The sequence below is a fragment of the Parasteatoda tepidariorum genome, chromosome 2 (assembly GCF_982258835.1).
Source record: "Parasteatoda tepidariorum strain Cologne lab strain chromosome 2, Ptep-v5.0, whole genome shotgun sequence".
NCBI classification, from domain to species: domain Eukaryota; kingdom Metazoa; phylum Arthropoda; class Arachnida; order Araneae; family Theridiidae; genus Parasteatoda; species Parasteatoda tepidariorum.
In genome coordinates this window covers 6,081,901-6,102,390 of record NC_141756.1, presented here as the reverse complement: position 1 = coordinate 6,102,390, position 20,490 = coordinate 6,081,901, and the positions used below count along the sequence as shown (strand labels likewise).

The window sequence follows — 20,490 nt, the reverse complement described above, 5'->3', positions numbered from 1 at the left end:
CTGACCTTTCAAGAAATTCTAAACTTAATATTAATTAACAATAATTAAAAATTAATATATTTTTTTACATAAATTTTTTTCCATAAAATTATATAAAGATATAGGACCTGCTGGACAAATACAATTTTAGTAAAATGCCATTTTGTTTTCCCCGAAACTACAAATTATTTTTCTAAATTTCAAAGACTGAGCCATGTCAAAAAAATTTGCATGGCTTGATAAATTATAAGAATATTCAACCAACCATTATGTAAATCTATCTATTGATGATACAAATTTTGAGTTGAGATTCCATAAGCTAATAATTTTAACCTCAGACTTATGATGGACATGTTGGTAATGAAATGATTATTAGTTAATATAGATAAAAACTTTTTTTTCATTGATAAATTGAAAAATAAAGATTTTACATGGATTCATATTAGCTAAACAAATTTGTATATAAATAGCTAAAATAATTTACATAAAAAGAAGTAAAAAAAATGATGATTACAATAATAAATTTCTTTTCATACAATATTTGAAATTTTATTAATAATTAAAGTATTCAGTAAAGAATGTAACGGTAATTAATAAAAATTAAATATCATGATAACCACCCCTTCTCTTAGATGAAAAAAATAATAAAATTTGAAATGAGTCATATCTAATTTCTAGCAGTACGCTGATCTCCTTTAATATATATAATTACTAGCGATAATTTTCGTTAGTCTTCAAAAAAAATCACCTTAAAGTTTCACAAATAAATGATAATTTATTTTTCAAAATGTAGTATTTGTTACAAATTTTTAAAGATTGATATATAAAAAAAAACATTGAATTACTCGAAATTGTTTGTCTTTGTCAGATTTTATTTCACTTTCAAATGCTTTAAGAGTCGATAAAAAACCTCGAAACATTAAATAATCTTTTACAAGTTCATCTCCAAAACCAATTGCGGACATCTTTTTATGAAAATAATGAAAATGTTTTCATAATTCACGTTTTATAGCAATCATAATTTTGTGGGAGTCCGTGCATATTGTTTACAAACATTCAAGTTAACGAATGAACACGGTTGTGAGTTTTTCATAAATTTTTTTAATTTTTATTTTTTAACGCAGATTGTCTTGCTTAAAAACCTTTATTTAAATATCTAAACATATGGTTGCAGCGCTACCTACAAAGATGGCGTCGCAGTACATGCTAAAATGTACAATTTAATTTTAAGTAAAAATGTCAAAAATTTGAGCGGAATCGGTCGAATAATCTCGTTAAAGGAAAATAAAAATTTTTTGTAATTTCATTACGCAAAAACTATTTGACCAATATTTCGCTTAAATTTTGTTTCTCGTATTTCAAATTGCACAGTTTAAAAATAATAAAAAGGTTGCATTGAGTTGAGTGCATTTGCAATTAGAGGCTTAGTTTATTTTTAGTTACGGTAACGTTAACAAGTATTCAGCTGAAGAAAATTGAATAAGGAATTGATGCATTTTGCGTATATTACGGATTACTCTTCGATTTTGGTAGAAAAATTAACTCCTTGAAATCAGCTTTGAAAAAAGTAGAAAGTAATACCAACATTGATGACGTTTAGTATCCTACGGAAAAAAAAGTTTTTAAGGAATGTATTATGTAACAAGCAAGAGTTTTGAAAAATTTTATAAGACTACTTCAGTTAATCAACCAAACTCTTTCTCGATTTTTTTTTTTTTTTGGAGGGGGGGATTTTATCAACTACAAAAATTAACTATTACAGATTGTTCTGCGGAAAAGGCAGTAAGAAAAGTGAAATTTATAAAAACAATCACCATCATGCTTGAGAATCGGTATTCTCGTAGCTAAACGAAAAAAAGTTGAAAAATCAGCCCGAAAAAAGAAGGAAAATTATTAAGTATCAGAGAAAAAGACCACAGGAAAAAAAGTCGCCATACAAAATTAAGCCTCAAATAAATAAATATTATTTTAATAATTAAGTCTTGATAAATTAATTGAATATTATTTTAAAACTAATTAGTATAAAAAGATTAGTTTGAAGTTTGTGGAAAGACAGTTTTCACCTTTCCTACTTTTTAAATGCTTTTACTTCATATTTTCTGTTAACTTTAAAATGTTCTAATATTACTAATTATATTTATATTGTTATATGATGAAAAATAATTCTTCTTCAAACGAATGACTTTTTTTATGCAAAAAAAAATCTGCGTTAAGTGAAGTAAATTAAAATATAATTAATTATAAGAATTAAACTGACTACAATTAAGGAGATTAAACTGACTACAATATTTCTTTCAATTAAGGAGGAAATGAATAAAATAGTTGATATAATAATGTACAGTATAGCCGACCGGCCTGTGTAGGGGTTAGGGAACTGCCCTTGCATCAGAAAAGTTCTGGGTTCGAATCCCGGGCAAGGCATGAATGTTCTTTCCTTCTCTGTACTATCTGTAGGAGCAACGTTGGCCCACCTAATATGGTGCCCCTGAAAGAGTGGCCAACAAATCTGTCCTTTACATGCCTGTATGACCTAGGCTATTCTCCAGGTGGGCATTGGAAAAAAAAAATAATAGCATTGTATTTAATGCCATTCAAAAAATGTTACTTTTAAGTTTCAAGAAATACACTAAGAATAGTATGTTTTAGGGAAAATGACTATTTAAAAATCAGCATTTTTAAATATAATTTGTGTATTTTATTTAAATAAAAACAATCGGAATTGAGATCTATATTAAACCAGTTGCTTGCACCTTTCGAAGCGCACTAGTGTTCAGGGGTGCCACTCTAAAAAAATTTCAAGACTGAACTTATTTTTTGACAAAATAATACTGTCTAGAGTTGTTTACCAAACTTTAGAAATTTATAGCTTACTGACACCAAAATTTACCTTTCCTTCATAATAGCCTACATATTAAATCAATCATGATTATTTTTTATAAAAATTTTTGTTCTTTATTTTGTTTTTTTAGCAAACAAAACGAAAATAACAGCTAACCTTGTATATTTAGAACCTGAAGCCATTCATATCTCTATTTTTCACTCCACCGTTACTTATTCTTTGTTCTAGCACTATAATTTTTCCTTTTTTTACAAAAATAATATTGATTTGACTTCGCCGGGCATCACAATAGGTTTGGGGGGGGGAAGCAAACTCGAGCCGATTTAGATTCAGCAATAGTACAAATTTAATTACACAAGTAGATGAAGTTCAATCAATCCCATTTGTCAAGACTTTAAGAATAAGAATTATTGAAGCTGACAAAAAGAAAACAAATAAAAGTCCTAACATCATTACCATATCATATGTTTTCATTAAGATATATTATTTTTTAATTTGATCAAAAAAAATTTTATATTTCTAATGATAATAGAAAGAAAATTTAATTAAATTGATAGAATTCATTAGTACATTGATTTTTCAAGACTGATTTCAGTCCCCAGGACTGAAGAGTGGCACCCATGCTAGTGTTTCACTTCTATGGGGTTGATTTCGCCAATCACACAGTTTTACAATAATTTGATAAATTTTTAAAAAATATGAACAGAAGAACAAAAAGTCTACATAGGAAGTGCAAAAATTTAGTAAATCCTGAATGCTCTTGAACTTTCCTCTAAATCCTTGGACATACTAACTTATACAATGGGCTATTTTTGAATTAATGAAATTTTATCTTATGAAGTAAAAACTTCGAAATAATTTCTTCGTTATTAGCGATCTCTAAGAATTATATTCCGTGAATTTGTAGCAGAAGTAAAAATGTTTAAATTGAAGCTAACAGCTGAAAATTCAAATATTTTTAAGAGGACACGGTTTCAGAAAAGGTCACCAAGGCAATTCAGGGTTATGAGATCTGTATTTATCTGAAAGCATCCACTAACGGAGGTTCCTATCTTAAAATATCTCTCAATAGCTAATATAAAAAGAAGTATTGAGTGAGAAAGAGATAGGAAGTTATAAAACAGTATAAAAAAACTAAAGCTCGGTCGTTGATGGAGTTTGGTCGTTCTTAGAAGTTATCTGCATCAAAATTATTATCGAAAGTATACATGATTTTTCGCAAACGATTTTAATTATGTTTTCTGCACTTAATTTTATATCATAAAAATTAGTTAGCTTTAAAAGATGAGGTTTGTTTAAGAGATGCTTGCTTTTTCAAATATAACCTTTTTTTTTTCTAATTTATCTTTCAACTCTAGAAGTAAATCATTGATGGCATGCACTCTGACTGCAACGTGAAGGTGAAGAAGCTATCTAAATAAGAGCCTTACACAAACATTTTAAATAGATTTTAATCTACTTATTTGTTTATTTAAATTTTTTGTTCCGATACTTTTTCGTGTTTCCTTGTTTGACTTTTTCCGCATTTACTGCAGATGTTAGTCCGGTCGTTGGAAGAGGTTTTAAATGTTTCGCCAACACAAAAAAAAAAAAAAATTCCCTGCCACCCAAAAGTGGTCACTACATAGAGGTAGTCTTTCCTGGAGGTTTCACTGTATACTATTTGAGTGAAGGGTAACTTTATGGTTTAACCATTCATAAGGTCATTTTTTTTCTAGTAATGTTATGTTCAAATATTTTTGGGATTCAAATTAATTTCAAAAACGAATTCTTTTAGCTTATTACACAAAATAAATTTTTAAGACTATTTCTTTTTCCTGTAGGATTTTTAGTTTTATCTGCTGTAAAGAATTGTCAGAACTTGATATTTAGTACTTATTACTCAGTACTTATATATACTAAATACTATAATTTCAATACATACTATATATTTAGTACTTATAATCATTATTCGCCATCGCAAAGCTGGAATACTCCATCTGGAGAGACGATCGGATCGGAGCCTTGTCTCTTCCCCTTCTCAGTTTTATAGGAATGTAGTATATTTTCCCATTTCTTAAGATTTTTCTTATTTAATTGTCAAAAATATTTTATAAAATTCCCACGACACTTTCATTTAGAACTATATTTAATATAGTTTTCAGTGCTCTAGAAACTAGCTTTAAATTCAAATTTCATGTCTTACAAGCATTTCATTAAAAGAACCTTGAATGCAGCAGAAAGTTTTGACTATTCTTCAATTTTGACTGAACACCACACATACTTTTAAGAATCTTTGTGAGGTCACAGACACTGTTTAATTGTGCTCAAATGTGTGGTATAGCAATGTGAATTGCTCTTCTACTAGCAGACTGAAATAAATATTTTAGTTGTAATAAATAAAAATTGAGTAAATTTTAAATAATTATTTAGTAAATGCTTAAAGCAATGTAAATTTTTTAGTTTTATATCATATTTTCCACTGTTAGTCACTGACTTGGAACTAAATGGAAAGTTCAGTGTCAATCACTGATGACTGATGTGGACATTCAATGTGTTAATCAGTGAATAAAATTTTAGCATGAAATAAAAACTTAGAAATCATTTCCTCTACCTCGGCACTACAGCCTCTTACATTTAACAAATTGGAAAACAATGAATGGGAATGAAAGAAATCTTAAGACTTTTACAAATCATAAAGAAAAATAATGAAAGCATACTATTTGTAAGATGCATTTATTTATTTCTTAAATATAGTTCACAAGAATAAATCTTCAGTTTCCTTTTCTCTTAAAATAATAATAATCTAACTAAAAGAAGCCACATAAACTTTGTACAACGCAAGTCATGGATATCTTATTCAATAATAATGACACATTTCAATAATGAATAGCACAGAAACAATACACACACAAAAACACAATTAAATCATACGGTTGAAAGGTAGAGAAAAAGAATAACATTAAGTTACCATAAGGCAACCCATAATTTGGAGGTAGCCAGTACAATTTCACACATAAAAGCAAAAGCATTCACACAATATTTTCTAAAACATATAAGCAAAGTTAAAAACAAAAATGCATTTTTTAAAGAATGGGGTTTTTATTTAGATAAAAACAATGTACACAGAAAGCCTCACAGGGTTCCACAAATCGAAAACAATGGTTCGAATTTTATTTTGATGGGTTGAGTGATTTTTATTGATTATTGAGTAATTTTTATAATAAGACCATTTAAAAAAAAAGATGGGAAAATTTTTATAATAAAATTATTTAAAAAAAATACTAAAAAGAATTTTTACAAAAAAAGATACAAAGAAGTGAAATTAAAAGCACTTTTAAGTTGAATTTTAATGTAAAATAGACATTTTGTAGTATAAATTACTAGCCATTCAATAAAATATTTAATACAAACACGCAGCATTCTTTTTTTAAAAAACTGAATGTTATATACTAAGTGTCATCTTTTTTAATTTTAAAATGATTCATTGTGCGATTAATAAATTGAATTGCCTGAATTTTTTCTAACATAAAATACGAAAAATCATTTTCCAATAGAAAGTTGGTATTAAAAGATGATAGACTCCTCTGAAGTCTTATTGCCACAATTTTCATAAAATGAGCAGATTTGGAATGGAGAAAATTTTGGTTAATTTGGATAATTATTTGGAGGGGAAGAAACGCTTTTTAATAATTTCATTTATGAAAATAGTTTCAAATAAGCCAAAAATTTTCCTTCTAAGAAAATAATAATAGACATAGCTACAATATTATCACTATTAAAGCAAAAATTTCAGATATACTGTTATAGCCTAATATATGATCTAAAAGTGCATCTGAGTATCTTTAGAGATATGTAAAGCCAAGAACCATATTTTAATTGAAAATCAACTATTAAAATAAAATCCCCATTCTTCCCAAACATATAGTTTCAGAACCCTATGAGCAGCAGTGCATTTCAAAGCATAAAATAAAGCATATAATAATCTTTAAAACAGCTGCATAAAATTTAAAGACTAGCAGTCTCATTTAACCGGGATCGTTAGACAAATAAATAATTTTTATAAAGCTACCAGGTATTGAAGTTTTGGACAAACAAAATGAGTACAGAAGGGAAACCTCTCTATATGAGCACCTTGCAGCATTTTCAAGAATCTACCGAGGGCAGTGAAGAGTGTCGGACGGAATACCGCACGACGAGATGCGAGGGAAATGTGCCCGACAGTTATAATTAGAGGCACTGGAATATTGAGCACATTCACCCAGCAGCCGTGCTAGTCCATACACACCTAGAATGGAACATTGAATTTACTGGGAAAGCTCAAAAGAAATAAATTGTAAAGGAATGTCAAAACGGATAAAATGAAACGCGTGAAATATTTGAATGATCAACTAGTTATAAATTTATAGAATCGATTTAAAGTTAAAATAGATTTTTGACGATACTTTTCAAATATCTATTTTCATATAATCTTGTCGAATACTTAAAATGGTGTGGTGCTTTGATTCTTGTAATTTATGTTTGGAAGAGAGTGAAAGAAAAAAAAACTGCTACTTGTATTAATACACGTATGGTTTTCATTAGAAATTTTTTTTAAATTTGAATATCAAAATATAAGATAAAATCAAGTAAATGGAGAAACAAAAAATTCTTAGTTTTAAATATATTTTTTGAACAAAAAATTTAAAGAACCCATTAAAAAATGACAAACATTTCTTTGATGAACTATACCATTAGGGGAGAATATTTTCTTTTAACTTAGAGCGTAACGTTCAATTATCTTATTAGGATTTGCTTTTTAGTGACTAATTATAAATACAGTGATGCTAAAATACGTTACATTTTTATTACTAGCCATTGACTCGAAAAAGTTTTTTTCTTTTTAAATTCTAGTTACAAAATAAGAATTATAAAAAAATTTCCAAACACTTAACTGTTAATTTTCATTATAATTAGCCAAATGCTTTCTGGTTCCCAAGAAATACGACCACAGATATTCAAAAAGTACCATGCTTATAACTGTATATAAGAGATAAAAACATAAATTGAACATTCATTCCAGATGAATTAATATCTGAAGACTCTCATGGAAAACATTAGAGATTCCAATCATTCTGTTGCATCAACTTTATAAAAGCAAATTTAAAGCTAAAGCATGCTCTTGCAACTTCATATTATTGTCCAATATGCGCAGAAAAAGGAAGATACGCCATTAAATCTATATATACAGTAAAATTACAATGCAAACTAAAATATACTTGCTAACAACCTATTCAGTATAATCTCAGGGTACATTTCAAATTATTAAACCCAAAATGATTTTGATCTATCTGGTACAAAGCAAATGAATTCTTCAATACAATAGTCACATTTTAAATGCACTAATTAAAGCTAGAGTCCACTAATGATGTAAGGTACAAATATATAGCAAATTCTCTTCTGAATTGTAATAAAAAAAAATGAAGCGATTGAGTATCATTTGTTTGCCTATTCTGAACAGCTCCAACACCGTTCATGTTTTTTTTAAAAATAAAGATAGCATTCATAGACATTGTTTTTCTAAAACATCTTAGCTCTTTTCTTTAGATCGTTTCTTCTCCACTCTGGCAGACGATAGAACTCTAAGCGGGTCATGTGAAATATAGCGTGAAATTCTTCATTTGAAAGATGACGCTGAAAAATAAGTGAAGAAAACATTCATGATTGTTTTAGTTAACATACAATGTCAGTAATAAAATAAAATAAATATGCATTTACTTCTAAATGGCATCGATCTACATCTGGAGGTAATCGATAATTACCAGTAACTAATAAATGATAAGGATAAAGCTAAAAGAGAAAAATATTAAACATTACTAACATGAAAAAACCTTAGAACAGGGTTTCTTAACCTTTGGTTCATGAACCCCTAAGGGGTCCATGAGATATATTTTGGGGGTCCGCTGACTACTCCTAATTTTTAAAACGTTTGGAAGCCTACCCATTGCTTGTAAAGCGAGCTATGGCAGCTATATTTCCGTTTGTTACAGTGTATCTTTGCATAGAGGGATTTTCCACACTTGTGACAATAAAAACATAACATCCAAATCGATTGAATGTTGAACATGATATGCACGTTGCTTTGTCGAAAACCATCCCCCAATTCAATTTATTAGTTAAGGAAAAGCAGCAGCAACCTTCGCATTAAAAATTTTGTATACTATTAAAATAATAAAATTAAATGTTTTCTAATAATTGATGTTTTTTACAATTATTTTTTTCACAGGGGGGTGGTCCGTGACTTCTTAAAAATTTTTAAAAGGGGTCCATTATATCAAAAAGGTTAAGAAACACTGCCTTAGACAGTGGACAAGAATATTTAGATAAATTATAAATTTTAACTGTCATAATTTGTAGCTTAATAAGTAAATGAAGAACTTAGTGGAAGAAGCGGAAAATGAAACGTCGAGGGCACGACTCTTAGAATGAATGGAAACTGTTTGAAAAACAACTTATTAATCTAATTTACTTAAAGTTTTGCTTTTATGAATAAATGTTCTACTATACCATGTTTTTATGAGACCTTTACTGTTATCTTAGATTTTAACTAAAATATTTGATTTTAGTTTTCTCTAATTTTTTTTGTACTTTTGAGAATCTCTTGTGAAAGCACTAAACCTTTCAGAAAGAATTAAAGATGAAATAGATTAAATGATAAAATATATATTTTCTGAAAAATGTCAAGCAAGTTTTACTTCAGTTTTTTAAAACTATATAATTGCTTATTTTTAATTTTTCGTCAAAATTCGTCGTCGTTGAAGTTTAAACTAATGAATACTGATGTGGATGACGCTAACAAATCTTTGGGTGAAATTTGTGTAGCAAAAGATATTTATCAAAAATCTAAAAGCAGACAAATGTATAATACACTGAACTAACATTCGAAAAATTCTGATTGCATAATTGTATTAGTACAATTTCATCAAAAAATATTAGTATATTTTCTTGATTAGGAAAATTTTAGGTTAAAATTCAACACGATTTAAAAGTTTACAAAGATTTTGTAACTATCAATATTTCTTTTTCTGTAAAGCTCATTTCAAAATATCAAGCACTTTTTGGGGATAGTGAGTAGTTATCGACAATGTCAACCTTCATCTATGAAAGGGTACCTCACCGTAGAATTGAGTTAACATGTCTTACATACTAGTGAATGGGAATTATATTTTTGTAGTGGTAGATACACTTCAGTACTTCCCCACCAAAATTATATCTGTGATAGAATTCGAAAAACATATACCACTAGTTCATTCATTGCTAGTTTTTGTGAGCAGCTGGGAGAGCTCTATTAAGTTCATGGTTGGTCGTGGTCGCTCCTGTGTTGCCTTCAGCAGTCGAGTGTATACATTGTATATAGTGTGTGATCGAGACTGAGAAGCAACGGCGTGAGGACAATGTCGCAGTCATAGTGGGGGTTTCTGTGAAGGCAGGCATGTTCACATCACTGCGGAAGGTCACCAATGTGGGGATATATTTATCAACAATGCCAACCCTCATCTATGAAAAGGTACCTCACCATAGAATTGAGTTAACATGTCTTATATACCAGTGAATTGGAATTATATTTTTGTAGTGGTAGATAGACTACACGCATTTCAATTATTTATTGAAGATAGATGGATCTTATTGTTCTAATTTTTTATTTGAGTGAATGATGATCATTAACATAGAATAATGATAGACATTTCCATAACTTTTTTTCTATTCATAAACAGTTTTCAATTGGATTCTTTTATACTCTCAATCGATAATTTTTTTTAATTTTCATCTTCCAATTTCCCTAAGAAATGTAATTTGCTCCTATAACTTTGTTATTTTTACTCGAAGAATGAACTTGATTTTCTTCATGCAAGAAATCTTTCAAAAACTGAAAAAATAGAAAATTTTAATTGAATGATCTTTGGCATGTTTTGATACTGTAATGATTCTGTTCCTGAAGATATGATTATAAAAGTTGACTGGTTTTTTAAGTGTCACTCACTCCACTGTTAGAAAATACTAACCTTAGGAGGTTCCATAGACATTTGTAAATTTACATTTGGCATAGACCGCCTCAAGTGAGGACTGTAGGATGCATGACGAAAAGTAAAACCTTCTGAATAAGGGGTTGATCTGAAGGTTGCAGAAGTGTTGTGATTCTATAGATAGAAAGAGCAATTAATATGTATTTATTTACCTATTTGTTGGATAAATGAAAATAAATGCAAAGATAATTACCACAGTAAGTTTTCCTTGTTCTGGTGTGGGTGACACTGAAAAATATGAGTTTAATTATATTATGAGGTGAGTTACATTGAGATAGGATGGAAATTGATTTTCAAATTTATAATTGTTATTAAATTTTAAATTTTTTGCTAAATGTTAAAGATTATGAACATTTCCTTGTCTGAATTTTTTAGGCTTTTTGAGAAAGGTTTGAAATGGTATTGCCACTTTAAAATATAAATTTAAGATTTTTTCCTTTTTTTGCAGAAAAAAAAAGGATTTTACAACTTTAAGGGAACATCCTGATTTCCTTTAAGTATCAATCATATACCAAATACATAACTAATGCCAAACCTTGTCACAGCATATTTTTGAGATTTTTTTTTAAGACTACCAGATATAAATGAAAATAAGTTTATTAAAAAAAGAAAATATAGTATTAAGAAATATGAATAAAAAAAAATTTTATAAATTATTTTGAGTTACATACATTAAAATAAATTTTACACCTAATAGTACAACAGTAATTTTGAAAATTGTTAGAATCAATACTATTATAAACATTAAAAAAATCCAGAAATTTTAAAACGGTATGTAAAAAAATATTTTTATCTCTATTTTAATTCAGAGAAGAAAAAAAACAGGTATTATTATTAAATTTTTTATCTACATAATCTTAAAGCATTTTTTTAAAAATTTGCATTATCTGAATCATAAGCTTTCAAATAAATAAATTTATATTGAATCGAAATGAAAACGATTTCATTTAACAGAATAAATAAACAAAAAATTAACTTTACCAATAAACTCTAAATGTACAATAAAACTTTCTAGAATACAAAGTTATATAGAAATAGTTATATAGAAATAGTTATTTAAAATGATTTCAGAAACTGAGAATAATATATGTTTAGTATAATCCACTAAAAAAAAAATTGCAGAAAGAACTTACGATCAGACTTGCCACTTCCAAATTCTGAACTTTGTGTAGGTTGAATTTTAACAAAGGATAAATCACTAGTCTACAAAGAATAAGAAACTGACTGTCAGAAGGTAATTAAAAAATAATATTTTAAACCACAGCAACCTTTTCACTAAAATGGTGTACATTTAAATTCAATATATTTAATACACCTCATAAGAATGAAAATGAATTACATGTCATACTTACAATGATAATACCATACTAAAAACTAAAATAAATTTTATAAAGATGCTTAAAAAAAATTTAGAAAGTCTGAGTAAAGAAAGGTTGAATCAATTAGCACTTTGAAATGGTTAGATACATGTTAAGATAAGTTCTGATTTTTCAATTTCCCCTTTCAATACCTTACTTAGCACGTGTTTCATTATTTTGAAAAAATGAATTGATTAGGCACGTATGGTTGAAAGTAATGGTGATTTATGTTGAGAAATGTGTCAATAAATGTAGAAATATTTAAAATTATGCAGAATCCATAAATTATTGTAATTATATGTACCATTGAGAAAAAAAAAATAATAAATGGCTACACGAAAATAAACACTGGATTACCAATTTTAAAATTGTGATTCATTACCATCTAAAGCTACAACCCCTATAAATGAACGATTTTGACTTACTATTTGATAGCACCTTTTCATTAAAAGTAATCTCAATAATTAAAATAAGGGGAAAAAACGTAGAGAAACAAAAAGAAATAAATATCAAGCAATTTTTAACTATACAGAATTCTGAAGGGCCTTACATATTGATTCTGACAATAATATAACAGAAAACTTATTTATGATATTCATGGTTATGCCATAAAAATTTTTTTAATGTCAGAATCATTAACATTTTTTTAGTCAGAACTTTTTAGATTATCTTAGTGTCAGTTCATATTAGTGTCAGAGTTAATATGCGAGGCCTGACGAATGAACTCTGACACTAATATAATATAAAGTTTAATTATCATATTCATGACTATGGTATGATACATTTTCTTTTTTAAATATTATTTATATATTAGATAATTCTAATTTTCTTAAAAAAACTTAAAATATAAAATAAGAAGGTAAAATTGTTAAGTGTAAGTACTGAATAGATATTTTCCACTAGAGAACAAAAAATAAAGATATTGGATACGTGAATCATAAGAAAAAGGTCCCCCCCCCTTAGCAACCTATGATGTTTATTTAAAGTTTGTAATCTAAGCTTTCAGAAATCGTGCAATTTGTGCCTGCCCGTGTAAAATGTGTAACGAATCATAATTTGCTGAAGTAGTTGAAGGACTGTTTCTTTTAAATATCAATAATTTTAAAACAATCTAATACATTCAATCAACAGCCAAAAATCAGAATAAAATGAATTAATTTGATTACAATATAAAATTTTAAAGGACTTGCTAACTAGTAAGCAGGTAATCTTCATCACCATCAATTTTTTTTAAATAGTAGTTATTCATAAATTAACTAAGGACACTATATAGAATCTTCTGAAAAGAAAAGGTCACTATTCAAATTTTTTTAACAGAAAGTTTACAAAAAAAAAGTTTTTAATCAACAAGATTTTATAGGGCAAAAAAAGAGCTATAATTTCAGATAGATAAGATTTCCTAAAGGCAGCCACAGAAAGTATTTTTAGGCACTTCTGTAGGATGTGCACTAAACATTCCTTATTTATACAATACACTTTTCCATTTAAATGAAATTACAGTGCAATATTTCTTTTCCACCAAATTTTAAGACATTAAATTATCTTAAATAAGATACAGGGTTCATAATCAATTTCAGAAAGAAAGAAAAAAATTCCCTCAATTTTCCAGGCATATCAGGTAAATCCAAATCATATTTTATCCATGCCAAGTAATTTTTCATCAGAAAACTATGATTTTTTTATTTGTAATGTCAAGCATTAGATTTTGTGAGCAAAAACAAATAATAGAATGAGAATAGAAACATGGAAAAGTTAGTCTATTAAGAGGAATTTTATAAAATAATTGTAATAGATATTATGATTATTTAACTTGAAGCTCAATAACTGACTACTGTTACTGACGATTCTAAGACTGGTTATTTTCCAGGTATGATATAGGAATGTTCCAGGTTCTTTTTAAAAAACTGCAACTTTCCCTGTTTTTTAAGAGTTAAATGAAATTCCCTGACAATTCCAGGTTTTCTCTTACCTGTGGAGGTCTGAAGATATTTATGGAGAAAATGATCAGTCACGGAAAAATGATCAGTTTCATCTTTTGAAAAATTCTAAGTTTCACATGTAAGAAAACAGTATTTTGTGACAAAAATATTTCATTAAAAACACAAGAAAATACTTAAAAAATTGTTTTAAGAATGGATAAATAGGTTTACAGTATTTACCGTAATTTATCTTTTGTCAACACAGTTTGATATGTTACTTTCTTTATGGAATTACATTGGCTTAGTTAATATGAATGTCCAAAACTGGTCCTTTTGGTTTTCAACCAAAAAATGGAAAAATTTTATATAAATACCGAAAAATATTTTTATTTAGATATTTATAGTAAATTTTTGCATTAGTTAAGGTTAATTCCAAATCCTAGACAAATTTACTCAAAATTTTTTATTGTAAATTAAATTTTAATTGTCAGAGCTTTAAGTTTAAATCTGTGTTATACCAACACCTCCTAGAATAAGGAAGGCCTCAGCACGGATCAATTTAGTAGTCCGATGTGACGAAGTTAACTGCGCAGTTGATGAAAAATAAGAAAGATGTCATTACGTTCGGGGTACTAAGCTGCGCAGTGGTTGAAAATACGAAATATGTCATTACGTTTGGACTACTAAAGGATATTTATGGTAACCCGTGCAGAGGCCTACTCTTTTCTAGGAGGTGTTGGTTATACTCTCCCCCATACAGAAATCTTTTAATTATTATTGAATTAGTAGCACTTAGAAAATGACCATAATTTTTGAAGAGAAGTTTACTTGATAAGCAAAGATTTTTTGATTTAAAAATAGAAATTTTATACAAAAACATAAATATATTAAGCATAATAATATTGTAACCCACCATAAAACCCATTCCTCCTTCTCTTCCGGCAGCGGGTAAAGTTGCTGATTTAGTTGAAAAGCCATAACCAGGTTTTGGTATCGGTCGAAGAGACGATACAACTGAAGTAAAAAGCACAGTTACAATCAATACAAATGTGTACCTAAAAATGTATTTCTAAACAAATCAAGTTATTAGCACCAAATTTTTTTTTCTTGCCATATATTATTATTACAAATAAATTCCTATCAAATCTTGTAAAACATTTTTACGTTTAGTTAAAAATGAAAATTTCAATATTATTACTTTGAAAACAAAAATTATATATAATACACCTGAGATACTGCTTCATATCATTTGAAAATATACTTATTTTATGCATTATAGACATTATGTAATGGTATATTATGCACCAATATTAGGATTTAAAAAACATTTGTAATACATAAAACATAGTTAAAATAATTTAATTATTTAATAAAAATATGTTAACAGATTACAACATTCATAATTAAAGATAAAAATATTCATATTATAAAAGTTTGTTAATAAGATTTGTTATACATTAAAGCTTTTATGGAAAAACAGGAAACAAATAATTTACCATTGTAGCATGGCGTATTACCCGAAGAACGTCCCAGAGAAGAACGATAACCCGAACTGCGATCAAATTCATCATCTTCCCAAGGTCTAGGTCTATCAATGTCCCTAGAAGGAGCTGAAAAATATAAAATTATGAATAAAAAAACAACAAGAATTATATATTTGCTTGTATTAATGATAAAAATAAACATGTCGAGAAATACAAATAGAAATGATGGCAGCTAATGCTTTAGCAGATCTGACAAACCAACCAAAGCCAGAGTGGCCGGCTGATGTTTCCTTTACTTTTCTTTATTTACAACAACAGAGAGATAGAGAATCTCTTAAAAAGAAGAGATATATAACCAACTGCCTATATTTTTATTTTCAAATGTGTGTTATCCGATTGTATCACAAAGAAAATAACAATTTAAATACATCATCGATTAAAAATATACCATATACCAACTATATGGAAACATTCCAATTTTCTTTTATTTTTTTCCGTAAAACTGCAGTTTTTTGTATTAAACATAAATATTTCATTTTGTTTGCATGCATAAGTTGTTTAGTAATTTTATTCAATAACTCTACACAGAATAACTTTGAACAAATACATTTTTTACATCAATTTGGATAATTTGAAATATAGGTTCCTTTGTTAGCACACAGCAAAAACTATTTATTTCAAAATTAAAAAAAAATATGCAAAGTATTAAAAAAAACTTACAAGCATTAATTGAACTATAATAACGTAATCTAGCAGGTGGCTCCCTATTGGCTGATGGAACTCTTGATGCATTTCTAGGATCAAGATTGGCTTTTTTCCATGCTTTCAACTTTTCACGCTCCTGAACATTTTTCAAAAATACCTAAAGGAAAATTTAAGTAAAGTTTTCTGTAATGTTCAAATGAAGAAATTGCACAAAATGTAAAAATTTATTTTTGTAACACAATAATAATAAATAATACACATACTATATAATAAAAATTAATGAGAAAAATGAGAATTTGAAAATGTATATTTTTATAAAAATCTAATCATGGTGCCAGTTTTTCTATTGCTGCAATTCCATTGGTACAATTTTATTGGCAGGAAAATAACATGGTATGATACAGTTTTCCTACATTAATTACAATATTTTCGTGATTTTCATCAGCGCAAAATTAATACAGTAGGGAACCGATTATCCGGAACGATCGGGACTATCGCTATTCCGGATAACTGATTTTTCCGGTTTTCTGAATCGCTACAAAAAGCCGTTTTTTTTTTATTGTTAAACCCAACTAAAAAAAAATATTTGGAAATAATCTTGAAAAAACGAAGTAATACACTAATGATTGTTTCCAAAATGATGGTAAGGTAAACTTCTTTCAAAAAAGAAAAATCCTAAAATCTTATGAGGAAAAAAAAAATTTTTTTTTTAAAAAAATGGCGGGAAAATTTATCGAATTTCATTCCGGTTTACTGATTTCCGGATAACGGGTTCTGTACTGTATTAATAAGTGGGGATTTAGAAAAGAATCTTATGTTTTTTTCATGACCTGTAAAATATGGGAAACAAATCATAAACCATTTCAGACCTTAATTTAACTACCACATCATAAGATCATGAAAAAATTAAATACATAAGAGACACTAAGTTAAAGGTTTTTCTCAGCAATTGTGAATATCAATCGTTCGTAAAATGTGAGCAGCTTGAAATGTTTAGCTATTGAAATTGTGCTCATTTCTTTAAATGTAATTTTTTCTTTCCCGAATTAAATTATGATTAAGAGACTACACTAGTGACAGAATACATTAATTTTGAATTTTAAAGTTGATGAAAAATCTGACCTTTCCTATACCAGTAGCAATTTTAGACAACTCTTGTTCTTCTTTTTTCAGACGTGGGTCACAATCTGTTTCATCACCATTCTCATCAGGTTCATAATCTTTAGAGCCACCACTCCAACGCCTTCTTCTCTCTACAAGTTGAAAACACTTGTTACAAAATGTAGGACATTAATTTAAGTAGTATTAGAATGCATTCAACCCATGAGGTTTATCTCACTGAGTAATAAAATATATCTGTCAATTGAGTTATAATTTCTGTTTCAGATACAAATATCTGGTTCACTCTATATTTTTAAAATATAAAATTTTTTTGCTTAATTGTATCACATTTATTTATAGCTTTCAATAATAGAAAAAAAGAAGCAACTCTAATAACTGCATTAAAACCCCATAGAAAAAAAGTTTAAACATCTGTAATTGTTTTTCTACACATAAATTTACAAAAATATCCTCGCTTCAAAATTAATTGACGCTTTTAAATTGAACAAACTAAAATGAGATCACTACTTGTGGGACGATATGTAATGACTGGCTTTAATGCGATTTTAGAAAATATCTGAAAATTGCTCTTAAACAAGTTACTTTTTTGATTTTCTTTTTTTCTATATAAAAATTTGTAATTGGTTTTATTACAGTCTTAAGATATATAACATTATTTTCAAAGTTTTATTTAGTCTAATATATCACAGATTTTAATTTAAATAAAAGAAATAGCTCTTTAATAGAAAACAATAATGCAATTAACTGATTTTTTCAAAAGGCACTCATAACAAGAAAAATAATAACAGTGCAACTTAGATTAAGTTTTTATACGACCTCATAAATAACAAATATAAATACTGCAACTATAGACAGCATTTTCTTTGGTTTTGTTACAAATGTAGTTATGTATAATGCATACGACTAACTAAATACTTCTTTTAATTATTAAATTTGTTCAAAATAAAACACGTGGAAACGAAATATGTAGCTTAAGTAGACATCAGTCGGTACATACCATCCCCCTTCCGCACGTAGTATGTCACTTTCAACCAATAGCAAGCACCGGCAACTTTGAAATTTAATCGATCATCACAATATTACATAATATTGTTTAAGTTTCTGAATTTTCATTCATTGCTTTCACGGAAACTTCACCCAGTAAAAAACTACATTAAGAAAGTATCAAGATTAAAAAAAAAATTCCCACAAACTTTATGAAACAATAAAATGCCAATTGTGTCGATTATTTCAATCTAAAACATTTTTTCAAGGACTCTTAAGAGTCACACTGCCTACTACTCTAATTCCATTTTATTGCTTCAGTTGTTCTTAATAATTAAACTGATTTTGTATGAATATAAGAGAAACAGTTTAAAAATTTGATAACTGTACATAATATAGAACAAAATCTATAGGACAGAATGCCAAGATATTTTATAAAATTCTGATATTGTGTCCAGCGCAACGGAAAAAAAAAGGACTTGCCTGAATAACTTTTGAGCTAATGATTGGATCTTCACTTTTTAGTACTCAAGCATAATGGTTTGAGTATGTTACCTCAAATATGCTAATTAATTAGTGCAAACGATATTTTAAGTTACGAAAGCTAACTCAAAAATGTACTTTCCTCTGAATACCTCCCCCCCCCTCTGGATTCAGATTTCTGGCCACTAAGATATACAGGAGAGCAGCAAACTGGGAAATTTAGTCCCGATAGTTTGGTCAAAAGAATGCTCCTAAGTTTGGACCCTGAATGTTAATTTTTGCGCATTTCACCATATCTCGCCAACTTTCTAAGGAAATTAAAAGAATTTAGCACACAAGTGTAAAATTTGTTTATACAAAGATAATTCCACGCAAAAAAAAAATATATTTTAGTAAATATTTATTATTTTTTATCTAATAATAGATGGAAAAATTTTGAATTGTAAGGTAAACTATTTTTTACGTTATCTAAAAGAATATAATTTTGTATTTTAAAATAAAAAATTTGAGCAAAATCTGACTTTTTTAAAATTCAATTTCTCAGGAACTATTCAACCGGTTTTGCATATTTGATAACTACACTTGATTAATTGGCACATTTGAGGTCAACCGCTCGAACCATTAAGTCCTAGAACCTAAAGATCATTATTAGATCATAAGTTATTCAGGGTGGTTCTTTTTTTGGCACACTGTACATTACCAGTAATATATGCTATAATAGGTCTCCTTATTTAATACCTCATCCCGATTCAATTTCATTTCAAACTGATCCCCTAACATGTATTCAAATGTCCTTTTAGACTAATGTTTGATAAATTAAATAGTTAGAGCTAAAAGTGAATCTCCAGTGAAGAAGTTAAAGAAATTATTTTGTCTTTTCTAATTCTAAGACTCGAGAGTAAAATAACATATCCAACTGAGTTACCTACCAGGATCTGTGTAAGGAAATGGAGGAGCAGGAAAATCATCCCTTTCAATAGGAGGAACATATTTTGGATCAGGTTTAACAGCATCTGGATAATGAGCTAATTCAATTGGTTCTTCATTATTCATGTGAGGAGAACGTGGTCTAGGTGTTGATGATTGAATAGTATCAACTGTAACAATAGTGAACCTTTTTAGTGAAACATTTAGTACAAACTATTAAGTATAAGAATGGAGAGTACAAATTTTTATATTTAGAAAAAAAAAAGAATAAGTATTTAGATCAAAAATGCCTAGTTTTAAGAACTGATAAATTGAATGGGTATCAAAGTACTGATTTGATTGTTTTAAAATTTGATGATTTTAATGTTTTTATCACATTAATTCAAGAGACAATTTGTATGTAATTTATAAAATGTATGCATTTACGTAATACTCAGTTGAATTATTTGTAGCAGAAAAAATAAAATTAATTCACTGCTTTCAAAACCATTTCTGCTAAAAAATCATTTAACTTGATAAGAAAGATTATAAAATATTATTTGACACACTTTGCATTCAATTCAAATGTTAAAATATGTTTCAAAAAATAATGTTTTTTTTTTTTTTTTTTTTTTTTTTTTTTTTTTTTTTAATCTGGATAATTTATTA

The 20,490-nt window shown here is 27.8% G+C and overlaps 2 protein-coding genes across 4 annotated transcripts in view; both read right to left on the bottom strand.

The window, feature by feature from the left end:
• LOC107442229 (WD repeat-containing protein 91) overlaps positions 1-1,064 on the bottom strand; it is a 30,349-nt gene extending 29,285 nt beyond the window's left edge. The window contains exon 1 of the mRNA XM_016055740.5: positions 825-1,064. Within this exon, the coding sequence (XP_015911226.2) occupies positions 825-944 (120 nt within the window). The 5' untranslated portion in view covers positions 945-1,064. The remainder of the gene's footprint in view (positions 1-824) is intronic.
• Positions 1,065-5,517: 4,453 nt separating this feature from the next.
• Positions 5,518-20,490, bottom strand: part of LOC107442219 (actin-binding LIM protein 2) — a 79,603-nt gene continuing 64,630 nt past the window's right edge. For 2 of the 3 annotated variants that reach the window (XM_087156820.1, XM_087156822.1), the window contains 10 exons: positions 19,845-20,012; positions 17,449-17,579; positions 16,342-16,483; positions 15,634-15,747; positions 15,051-15,151; positions 11,994-12,063; positions 11,054-11,088; positions 10,840-10,974; positions 8,555-8,626; positions 5,518-8,470 (listed from right to left, as the gene is read on the bottom strand). In XM_087156820.1, coding sequence (XP_087012946.1) covers positions 8,357-8,470; positions 8,555-8,626; positions 10,840-10,974; positions 11,054-11,088; positions 11,994-12,063; positions 15,051-15,151; positions 15,634-15,747; positions 16,342-16,483; positions 17,449-17,579; positions 19,845-20,012 — 1,082 coding nt within the window. In that variant the 3' untranslated portion in view covers positions 5,518-8,356. The remainder of the gene's footprint in view (positions 8,471-8,554; positions 8,627-10,839; positions 10,975-11,053; positions 11,089-11,993; positions 12,064-15,050; positions 15,152-15,633; positions 15,748-16,341; positions 16,484-17,448; positions 17,580-19,844; positions 20,013-20,490) is intronic. The other variant, XM_087156821.1, reaches the window with a different exon arrangement.